At 39.4% G+C, this 12,413-nt stretch overlaps 1 protein-coding gene across 20 annotated transcripts in view; it reads right to left on the bottom strand.

Moving 5' to 3' along the window:
- KANSL1 (KAT8 regulatory NSL complex subunit 1) overlaps positions 1 to 12,413 on the bottom strand; it is a 199,745-nt gene that overhangs the window by 53,391 nt on the left and 133,941 nt on the right. For 16 of the 20 annotated variants that reach the window (XM_008012266.3, XM_008012270.3, XM_073005165.1 and 13 more), the window contains one exon: positions 1,437 to 1,538. The exons of the other annotated variants lie outside the window; for them this stretch is intronic. In XM_008012266.3, the coding sequence (XP_008010457.1) occupies positions 1,437 to 1,538 (102 nt within the window). The remainder of the gene's footprint in view (positions 1 to 1,436; positions 1,539 to 12,413) is intronic. 20 annotated transcript variants of the gene reach the window in all.

Here is a 12,413-nt window from a genome sequence, read left to right as displayed (position 1 = left end):
GAATCTTACAATTTAACACACAAGCGAATAAATGAAGGGCAGGGAAAGGAACAAGCTCCTGAAGAGTGTGTGTGTACAAGTGAATCTGTATAAACTATCTCACAATCACTGTGGACTTTTTAAGATAATGAGAATCAGTAACATAATAAGGGACTGTTATGCCCTGTCCTTCAGAAGTGCTGAGGTGAGAGAAACATGACTATAGGGAAATTACTCAAAAAAGTTTGGAATCCTTAAATTCTATATACAAATATGTAAGTATCTACATAGAACCTACTCCCCTATCACATATGCCTCATGTTTCATGTTTCCTGTACTCATACATCAACTTACCTGTTTTCTTTCTCACTTAACAATTTTTACCCTGAATAGACCATTCGCTAAAAGTTTTATTAATAACTTAAAAAAATTCTGTAAACAGCATGCCATGAACTTATATTATAGACTTATATAGTGGCAAAACTTGGCGTTCTGCTCTTTAATTTATTCAAAACTACTTTCCAGTTAAGAACTATCAATCTTCTAGTGTCTTCACATTTATCTCTAGAAACAGTGGTTGGCTTTCAAAACTAGGTGAAAGATCTTTCCAAGATCTGAACATCTCCAATATCTGCCTCAGAGAAAATTTAGTTTCCACCACATCATGTGTTCCTGCTAACAATGATTAAAATAAATAAAAGAACTATAAGAACAGCTTGCTTAACTCGCCATTTAAAAAGCCAGCATTTCATACTAGCCTTATTATCTGAAGCATAATCAAAATAATAAACTACTGTTGTGGGACTTTGGAATTTCTAATTAAGTTATGGAGACTTAAATCAAGAAATATGAATATTCATAAAACCCAGTAACCTTTTAGGCAAAGTAAAAAAGTGAAAGAAATAAACAAATGCTCTTGGAATTCAGAAAGAAAATTAACTATGGTATTGAGAGAAACCAAGAAAGAGAAGGAATCAAAGCAGAGCTAGGATACAGAAGGAAACAGAAAATGACAGCTTAATGCTCATTACAGAATAAGAGTGAGTCACCCATAGAGACCATTTTCAGTGTTCTTGTGAATTTAACCTCTAGTCTAACCTTTTAATGAAAAGGCTGTAATATATTAGAGTGGCCCAGAAAGGTGACCTTATGTCTCAGGTGCCAGAGCCACACTCAGGTCTCCTGATTCCCAATGATACTCCCTAATGCCTTACTTGCTCTGGCTGTAGTGTCTTCAGAGTTGGAGCTGCTTTTAATCCTATTGGTCAGCTACACAGCTGCAAGAGGGGCCCTAGGTTACCTATTCAGAAATTCAGATCTTAAAATGCCATAAGTGATAAAAGTAGATACAGTTCCCCTCCTTCGGCCAATGCAAGGATCCTAGTTACAGAGAAGAAATGGTGTGCCAAGACAACACCCTTAATTCTTACGCATTTCACCCTATCTTTTATACTTACCAATTTATCAGTCCCATGATCTGTCTTCACCTCAGAACTAAGTGGAAGAAATAAGTCTGTTGTATGCTCTGGGGGAGGTACCTCCCCAAGAACTATCAACCCCTGCAGGATAGAGAGGAGAAAAATAACATAAGTGAGCAGTATAAATTTCAAATGTAATTTAGGAGTTAGTCTCAAAAGGACTGCTGGTGTACTAGAGGCCCCCCTCTTCCTTATCCTATGGTTCAGAAACAAACTATACCAGCGGCAGCTTTGTTTTCCCAAAGAGTTATTTCAACAAGAAGCAGACCCAGGCTCCCCTCTCTGCCACTTGACTACTCTGACCTACATGGCTCATCAGCCATTTAGCATATTTATTCATATCTTTCAGATCTGAACTCTTTACCAGATTATGGCATTTTATACCATATTACTAGACTCCACTAGATTAACAGCAGCAATGCAGTTTTTCTAGACAACAAATGCAGTTTATGAATTACTAAGCTGAAAATGCTACTATCATCAATCATGTACTCCACCAACTATACCTGCACAAACAAAACTCAATGAAACAAATGTGGAACAGTCCCTTACAAGGTATCAGAAACCAAGAGCTTTCTTAAAAGCTGGCCCAAAGGCACCTGTTTTTCATAAGCATAAATATTACTTCAGATTAAGTTCCTGCTTGACAATTTCAAATTCAGACCTTTGGAATTCATTCCAGGAAACAATTTACATAAAAAGAAATTAAAAATGAACCCACAAGTTCTCCTCACAGTAGGTATAATGAGCCAGGATGGGTAAAGGCAGAAGTTATCTTATTAAGAAAAAAAAAAACTACACACGAATCCCACCACAGATGCAGGATGCAAGAGGAGGTGACAAAAATAAGGCTATGACACTATATAACCAAAAGACTGGGATGCACGCGATCAGGGCTCCCAAACTCTTTCTCTGGTGGAAAAAAGAGATCTAACGAAATTAAGAAGCTCTTAATGGAAATTTTGTATCAGAATCACCTGGTGAACCTTATCAAACTATACTGGCTTAGGTCCAACATCCACTCAGTACCTCTGGGGGTGGGGCCAGGTAGTCTACCTTTTCATGGGGGAAGAGTGCAGGAGGGGGGCAGGGCATGGTGGGTACATGGAGGTGGGTGTCTGTGTCTGTGTCTCTCTCTCTCTCTCTCTCTCTTCCCCGCTATGTTACCCAGGCTGATCTGAAACTCCTGGGCTCCAGCAATCCTCCCACTTCAGCCTCTGGAGTAGGTGGGACTACAGGTGCCTACCACCATGCCCAGAGCTGGATATTCTACTATTCTTTAAAAGCTCCCCCGGTAAGTCCTAAACTTGTAAAGTTGAAAAACACCAGACTTGATTAGTTTGGACTCAAAGAACATCCTAAAGTATAGATTTAGGGGACTAGAGATTGTGACTGTATTAGTCTGACCTCTCTAGGCCATACAACAGACTCTTACGAGCCACTAAACCAGACGATCCATCCCTGGGGTCCTTGTAACTAAAAAACCAATATGAAATATGAGTTGCAGAAAAGGGGAGAAAACATTAAGAAAGAAAAATAGAATTTTATTTTTTTTTAGACGTAGTTTTGCTCTTGTTGCCCAGGCTAGAGTGCAATGGCACGGTCTTTGGCTCACTGCAACATCCACCTCCCAGGTTCAAGCAATTCTCCTGCCTCAGTCTCCTGAGTAACTGGCATTACAGGCATGTACTACCATGCCCGGCTAATTTTGTATTTTTAGTAGAGACGGGGCTCGAACTCCTGACCTCAGGTGATCCGCCCACCTCGGCCTCCCAAAGTGCTGGGATTATAGGCGTGAGCCATCGCGCCCGGACTTATTTCAGTTTTTTAAGAAGAAATATGTATCTCTTTTTCTTTTGAAAGCAAAAGAAGCACTGCCTACCTATTCTGGAATATGACTACACTTAGCCTATACCAAAAATGAGAGGCCCGGCATGGTGGCTCACACCTGTAATCCCAGCACTTTGGGAGGCTGAGGCGGGTGGATCACATGAGGTCATCAGGAGTTCCCTGGCCAACATGGTGAAACCCCATCTCTACTAAAAATACAAAAATTGCCCAGGTGTCGTGGCACATGCCTGTAGTCCCAGCTACTCGGGAGGCTGAAGGAGGAGAATCGCTTGAACTCAGGAGGCAGAGGTCGCAGTGAGTCGAGATCGCACCATTGCTCTCCAGCCTTGGAAACAGACCAAGGATCTATCTCCAACAACAACAACAAAAATGAATTGGAGGCTGGGTATGGTAGCTTACACCTGTAAACCTAGCACTTTCGGAGGCTGAGGCCAGGAGTGGGAGACCAGCCTGGCCAACACAGTGAAACCCCGTCTCCAGCAAAAACACAAAAAAATTAGCCAGGCGTGGTGGCGAGCCCCTGTAATCCCAGATACTTGGGAGGCTGAGGCAGGAGAATCGCTTGAACCTGGAAGGCGTAGATTGCAGTGAGCCAAGACTGCGCCACTGCACTCCAGTCTGGGCAATAAGAGTGAAACTCCAAATAAAAATTTAAAAAATTTAAAAAAAAGAAAAAAAAAAAAAAAAAAAGAACTGGAGTCTCCTCAGAAACAAGAGAAAGGTCATTAACTAGTAAGCAAGAAACATTTACCCTAGCCTTTAAAATGAGGTTTCTCTGGTTAAAAGAACTTCTGCTTCAAAATACTTTCTTCCCTAAACAAAAGCATAAAATACACCTTACAAACTTTATCATGTCCAAGTAAAAACTATTTGCAAAAGACAGCTATCTTGTACATCACTGCCTTCTAAAAATGTTGTATTCAACAGATACTCCCTGTTTAAGGGCCCAGACTGCCTTCCTGTTTCCTGTATAAAGCAAGTCAAAAATCATTTTACTATTCAAATTTTCCCATAACCAGTTCCTTTTTTTAAGATCGATTTCCAACTACTTTCCCCAAATATCTCTGTTAGTGTTACACCAATTGCATCATCTCCTAGACAAATGTTTCAATGTATGTGAAGCTGTTGCTGCTGCTGGAGGTAGGGGTTATTAGTCAGTTAAAGGTTAAAAAAAACTGAATTAATGGTTAAAACATGAGCTGTTCATCTTTATTCATATTGATTTTTATATTTTATCAGTCCAAATTGCCGTTCATCCTTCCAAAGAGATTTTCAACAAGTTCCACCTCCTTCCAAGAAAATGCCCTGGTTAATGAGTTCCTACTTGCTTTATCCATACTGCCAGACCTCCTAAAGCATGGTGATTTTATCTTACATTCTGTGTATTTAAATCTCATTTCCACAGCATTCATAATCTTATGCCACATTATTTATTTCACTTATTATTGCCTCAGTTTCTTGTTTGTTGAGACAGGGTCAAGCTCTGTCACCCAGGCTGGAGTGCAGTGGCATGGTCACAAATCACTGTAATCTCCCCCTCCCGGGATCAAGTGATCCTCCCACCTCAATCCCAAAAATAGCTGGGATAACAGGTGCATGCCACCATACCCAGCTAATTTTTGAATTTTTTTTTGGTAGAGATGGGGTTTCACCAAGTTGCTCAGGCTGGTCTCGAACTCTTGGACTCAAGTAATGCACTTGCCTCAAACTCCCAAAGTGCTGGGATAACAGGTGCAAGCCACCACACCCAGCTAATTGTTCTATTTTTTGGTAGAGATAGAATTTCACCATGTTGCCCAGGCTCATCTGAAACTCCTGGACTCAAGCAATCCACCTGCCTCGGCCTTTCAAAGTGCTGGAATTACATGTGCAAGCTGTTGCACCCAGCCTTTAATTGTTAACTTATGTTAGTTTCTTGAAGATGTAGACAAAATACAAATATATTTAAATGCCCCATGTATCCTAGCAGAGTCATACACCAAGAAAATAAATGCATAGCAAATATTTGTCGAGTTGTATAAATTCTTTTCTAACAGGAAAATATTAAGTTTATAATAATTATAGCCAGAAGATAAATAAATCCAACAATTAGATATAAAATTACTCCTTCAATTTTTTTCAGTTACATGAAAGGATACAGTATTTTCCAAAGGGAAGAATTTTTCCTTAAACTACAGAATAATTTCGAAATACAACCCTCAGAGAGACGATGGAGACACCTTCTCCGAAAAGAGTATAACAAAACTTGGTAGGAACCATCTATTCATCAACATCATTTTATAGACCCACAGAGGATGTAGGTCAAAGCTTATGTCTCTACAGGCCAACACATGGCAGAACTGGGGCAAAAGGCTGGATCTAACTAATACTTCACTTCTTTTTTGTTCATTTCAATCAGTCATTTATCCACTCATCAGCATTTGTTAGGTGCTAAGGATACAAGAAAAAATGAGAGACCTATCCCTCTCCCCTAACCCATCCTTCAAAGTGCTTATTACATTCTAATACTGGCGGCAAAGAAAAACAATGTAAATAGATAAATGTTATATACTATATTAGAAGGTATTAAACGCTAAAGAGAACAAAATCCCAGATAGTGAGGGGATTAAGAAGTGGAAACGGTGAAGGAGGTCGTGACGGCTCATGCCTATAATTTCAGCACTTTGAGAAGCCAATGCAGGAGGATTACTTGAGGCCAGGAGTTCAGGACCAGCCTGGGCAACATGGCAAAACCCTATCTCCAACACACACACACACACAAATAATAAAAATTAGCCCGGTGTAATGTCACACCTGTAGTTCCAGATATTCAGGAGGATCACTTAAGCCCAGGAGAGAAAGAGAGATACAAGTGCAAGGGGGTACTACAGGCGTATGCCACCACCAAAAAATATAGTTTTTTATATTTTTAGTAGAGAAGCGGTTTCACCATGTTGCCCAGGCTGGTTGTAAACTCTTGGGGCCAAGAGATCTACCCTCCCTGGCCTCCCAAAGTGCCAGGTTGCAGGCATGAGCCACTGTGCCCTGCTTGAATGTTTATTTGAAAACAGAATCAGCCAGCTATGCCAATGTGCTTACAAGATAGGAGGGAAAATAGTCAGAGACACTGCCAAGGTTTCTAGCTTCCACAATCAGAAGAATGGAACTCCTCTTAATTTGTTCAGAGGACATTTGAATACACATTAGTTTTAATTAAACCTATTTTTGAAAATATGTGCTCAAGTGTTATAATGATGCAACCAACAGTCATCCGTACACTGTCCATTGCCCCCAAGATATGTAAGTTCACTGTGGCATTCAAAACCAAACACTGGATCCTCTAATTTAATCGGTACCTCATACCAAAAAGGATGAAAACAGCTAAAAAGAGGCTGAACAAATAAAAAGCATCCAAGTAGGTAAGAGTCATTCATGCAGGTAGCATCTATTGAGTGGCTACCATGTGCAAGGTAGTGTGAAAACACAGTAATATAAAAACAGATTCTACCATAAGGAGTTTATGTTCATCTAGCTTTGAACAGACAAGGAGACAAAGTATTACGACAGTACTATAACAGAAGTTGAGAGACGGTGATGTCAGAGCAGAAAAGAATCTAACTGAAGAGACTGATGAAAGTGAGGCTTTACAGAGGAGGTCTACATAATTACTTAACAATCCCCCAAATATACTTGATATATTTTGAGCTATACTTATTCATTAATTATACACTTAATAACTTTGCCCTTTTCTGTATACAATGTTTCATTATGCCACAATAACATTTATTTGGGATAAAGTTTACTCATGTTTAATAACCATGAAAAGAAAGGTTAGCATTAGCTGAGAAAACTTCGTAACGTTCGACTCCACACCTCTCATGGCTCCCCCAACGTGGGCTTCCCTAACAATCCAGGTTTAAACTGGGTCAATGTTGAATAGCTGTGGCATTAGCCTGGGGGCAGTGAACTTAAGAGCCACTGTACTATGAAATAGCAACTTACAGAAGCCGAAAAAAAAGGTCAAGAGTCTCCTTTTCCTTCACCATGTCCCGAGTCAGAGCCAGGATCATGCTTAGATTGCACAGGCCTAGAAAACTCCAAGGCTGAAGCAAGCTTCTGCTTTACACAAGGACCAAAGGAATTGGAATAGGTCACAGTTACATGCAGCCTTAATACCTCCTAAATGATTCCTCTGTGGATGGACCCTCTCTTAACTGTATTTGCAATACAGCTAACAGGCAATTTCACATACTTCCTTACATCACTCTATCAGGTCAATCTTCCCTATGCATCTCAAGATAAACCAGTGACCCCACTGCAGACCAGTTCCACAAGAATAACCCTGGGCTACCTGGAAAAGATAAGTTGTTTACAATGCTTTAAAAACCCTATTAAGACGAGAACGTCAAGAGCTTTACGAAAATTTTGAAGAGAAAGGTGTTCTAAGCTTCTGCAGTTCCCATTCAGCTCTTTCCCTATTCAAAAGTTTCAATACTCTTCCACCTTCCATCTTCTTAATATTTCCATCCTCAGCTACAGCTGTGCAATCTCAAAGAGTAGTCAGAAGAGGGGATTTTTAAAAACAACATAAGAGTCAAGCCAGTGCTTCTGGGAGGCCAAGGCAAGGAGGATCACTTGAGGTGATCACCTGGATAACACAGCGAGACCCCATCCTTCAAAAAAAAAAAAAAAAAAAACCTTTAACAATTAGTCAGGCATGGTGGGACTCGCCTATGGCCCCAGCTACTTGTACTTGCAAGGCTAAGGTAGAAGGATAGCTTGAGCCCAAGAGTTTCAGGTTACCGTGAACTATATGATCTGGCCATTGCACCTCAGCCTGGGCAACAGAGCAAGACCCTGCCTCTTAAAACCTGCTTAGTCCCTATTCTTTCCCCTTATTTATCAGGTGTGAAATTTCAATAAATATGTTTCAGTGAAATGATGAAAAGGACAAAACAGTAAAATATGTTAGGGAAAAAAAATGCTTTTGAATCAGATAAAAAATCCTGAGTTTAAATTTAGCTCTGCCTTTTACAAGCTTCTGAAGATGTACTCTGATCATTAAACAAACATACATGAGTAAACTTTTAATTAGTATATACTCAAGGTACATATATTGTTTTCCTTTCCCCTTCTAAAGCATGGAAGAGTTTCTTTTTAAAAAACAAGCTGACAAACTATGAAAATTAAAAGAGCACAAAAGCATGGAGTAGTAGTACAGAAGAGTTCCCAGAAATTGTATTCTTTCTCCAGAGAGTAACATTATTCCCAAAAGGGACTCTACTCCACAGCTTGGAAGGTAATACCTACCTTCTGACAGAACAGAAACTGGTGTCTGCATCCTAGAATCACCTAACAGTAGTCACAAATACCTTTTTTTTTTTTTTTTGGTAATACGCCACTTAAATAAAATTAATGTTAACAAGCAACAAAGTAAATCCTTAAAAAGAAAAAGAAAAAGAAAAGCCCCACCATCCCTCCAATCTCCCACCGAAAGACAAATTACAACTCAACAGCCTATCACCAAGATTCAATCTATCACGGTCTGTACAACCCAGGCAGCTCTGGTAAATCTTGCTGCAGCATGGAAAACGTGAACACCAACTCACTTAACCAAAACAAATAGGAAAAAATTTCTTCCATTTCAATTAAAAAAAAAAAAAAAAAAAAAAAACCCAAGCACTTAAAGTGATTACTAACTTGAGCAACAGCTCTGCAGCCTGATACTCATATCTCAGCTCTGCACTCACTTGGATGTGTAACCATGAACAACAAAATTCTTGACTGACTTTCCATTGTTTATCTCGAAAATCATGAATGAGAGTAAAATGCTTAGCACAGTGCCTGATATATCACAAGTGCTCAAAAACTGTTAATTAGTGTTACATAAAGACTAAATGCATGTGAATATATCATTGGGGGAAAATTCCATGGCTTGTTAGATCGAGTTGAATATTGTCTCTTCCAAATTTATCTTCACCCAGAACCTGTGAATATTACCTTGTTTGGAAAAAAGGGTCTTTGCAGTTGTAATCAAGTTATGAGACCTTTAGTGTGGGCCCTAAATTCAATATGCCTGGTGTCCTCCTAACATGGAAATCTGGACACAGATGCAAAGAGAAAGTCATGTGAAGATGGAGGCAGCAACTGGAGTGATGTAGCTACAGGCCAAGAACACCAAGGACTAGCACATCATCATAAACTGGAAAAAGACAAGGAAGGATTCTTCCCTAGAGCCTCCAGAGAGAGCATGGCCCTGCTGACACCATGATTTCAGACTTCAGGCCTCCAGAACAGTGAGAGAACAAATTTCTGATTTAAGCCATCCCATTTGTGATAGCTGTTACGGCAGTCTAGGAAACTAATCCATTTGTTGAAAAATAAATGTATAAATACATCAGGTAAAGTTGTGAGTTTTCTTGATGCATTACTTACTGAACTATCAACCCAGTGTTATTCTTCCTATCAGAACTCTGTAATAGACACTGTATATTTAGACTGCAAACAAAGAAATAAAAGATTGATTATGATGTTGTATTTTACAGACCAAGAAACTGAAGCTCAGAAAAGTTAAGTGACTTTTCTTCTCAAGGTTCATGTAAGCATCTGGTAGCAAAGTCACAACTCGAAGTAGGAATTTACCAAGTCCAAGTATGGTGCTTAATACAATTCGCTTTGAATGATGAAACTCTTGGATAATCAACATATATTTACGTGCCAAATAACATTATGGTCAATGACAGACCACATATACAATGATGGTCTTAGAAGATTTTAGTACAGCTGAAGATTTCCTGTCATAACACAAAGTACTACTCATGTGTTTGTGGTGATGCTGGTGTAAAGAAACCTACAGTGCTGCTATTAAAAGTATACCACATATAATTATGTACAGTAAGAATATAATAGTTGATAATAAAAAACTATGTTACTGTTAAAAACACTTATTTCTTATAATAAAAAGTGTTATGTATTTACTATACTACACTTTTAATCATCAGAGTGTACTTCTACTCATTAAAAAAAGTGAACTGTGAAACAGCCTCCGGCAGATCCTTCTGTTAGCACTGTCACAGGCAATGGAAAGCTCCGTGTGTGTTGTTGGCCCTGAAGACCTAACAGTGGAACAAGATGTGAAGGTGGAAGACAGTAATACCGACAAACCTGACCCTGTGTGGGCCTATGTTCATGTGTGTGTTTCTGTCTTAGTTTTTAGCAAAACAGCTTAAAAAATAAAACTTTTCATTTTAAAATGAAAACTTTTAAAGATAGAAAAAAACTTGTAGAATAAGGTGTGAAGAAGATATTTTTGTACAATGACAAGGTGTTTGTGTTTTAGGCTAAGTGTTATTACAAAAGAGTCAAAAAGTTTTAAAAACTTTTGTTTATAAAGCAAAAAGTTACAGTAAGCTAAGGTTATTACTGAAAAAATCTTTAGAATAAATGTAGTGTACCCTCGGTGTACAGTGTTTATAAAGTTTATAGTAATGTACAATCATGTCCTAGGCCTTTCACATTCAGTCACCTTTCACCCACTGACTCACCCAGAGCAACTTGCAGTCCTGCAAGCTCCATTCATGGTTTAAGTGCCCTATACAGGTGTATCATTTTTATCTTTTCTACTATATTTTTACTGTATTTTTCTATGTTTAGATATGTTTAAATACATAAATCTTTACCACTAATTGCCTACAGTATTCAGTATAGTAGCATGATGTACTGGTTTATAGCCTAGAAGCAATAGGCTATACCATATTGTCTAAGTGTATAGTAGGTCATACCACCTCAGCTTATGTGTATGTATGTAAGTACGTATGTACGTACGTACCTGAGATGGAGACTCGCTCTGCCTTGCCCAGGCTGGAGTGCAGTGTTGCGATCTCAGCTCACCGGACCCTCCATCTCCTGGGTTCCAGTGATTCTCCTGTCTCAGCCTACCGAGTAGCTGGGGTTACAGGTACCCGACACCATACCTGGCTAATTTTTTTTGTATTTTTAATAGAGACAGGGGTTTCACCATGTTGGCCAGGCTAGTCTCGAACTCCTGACCTCAGGTGATCCACCCACCTTGGCCTCCCACTCCTTGCCTCCCAAAGTGCTGAGATTACAGGCACGAGCCACCGCACCCAGCCCTCAGCTTATATTTAAGTGCACTCTATGATGTTCACACACCAATGAAATCACCTAACAACACATTTCTGTTTCCCTTTCATTAAGCAACGTGTGACAGTATACACAAAACTCCAGATTATTTTCCAGATATTTAGAAATACTTTTCAGATATTTTGAAAGTTTCTGAAAATTGCTCTGTCATTGCTTCTGAGTGATGAGCTGAAGATTAAAGCATGAAACAAATGAGGTGAATATCTTCTTATACACAACTAGTGAGACTATAAACTGACCCCGCCAAAAACAAATGAGGTATCTTTTTTTTCTTTTGAGTCTCGCTCTGTTGCCCAGGCTGGAGGGCAGTGGCACGATCTCCGCCGCCTCCCAGGTTAACGTCATTCTCCTGCCTCAGCCTCCCTAGAAGCTGGGACTACAGGCGCCTGCCACCATGCCCAGCTAATTTTTTTGTATTTTCAGTAGAGATGGGGTTTCACCGTGTTCGCCAGGATGGTCTTGATCTCCTGACCTCGTGATCTGCCCGCCTCGGCCTCCCACAGTGCTGGGATTACAGGCGTGAGCCACCGCGCCCGGCCGAGGTATCTTCTTATACACAACTAGTGAGACTATAAACTGACAACTAGTGAGACTATAAACTGACACTGCCAAAATACTTCTCTAAAGTATGCATTAAGAACATAAAAGAGCATTCATATCTTTGACTAAGTTAAAGATACCTGTCATAGCATACTTAATATTAATAATAAGCATAACTGAAATAGTCAACAATGAAAGGCAATAGCATGCAGCCAATAAAAATGTTTTCCAAAAACCAAATGGGAAATATTCAGGGCACATACGTAACATGACTGTGTTTGAACAAATTACTTATGTGCTAGGAAAATGTACCATAATGTTGGTAGTGGGATAATTCTGAGCTGTTGTGCTTTTTTATTTTGTTTTGGGGTGGGGGGGTGTTTTTTATACTTCTGTGTAATCTCAAAGTTTCCAGAGAATTGA

Source organism: Chlorocebus sabaeus, chromosome 16 (genome assembly GCF_047675955.1).
Source record: "Chlorocebus sabaeus isolate Y175 chromosome 16, mChlSab1.0.hap1, whole genome shotgun sequence".
In the NCBI taxonomy this organism is placed as follows: Eukaryota; Metazoa; Chordata; class Mammalia; order Primates; family Cercopithecidae; genus Chlorocebus; species Chlorocebus sabaeus.
The sequence above is the reverse complement of the archived record's forward strand: the minus strand, read 5'-3'. Positions and strand labels throughout refer to the sequence as shown.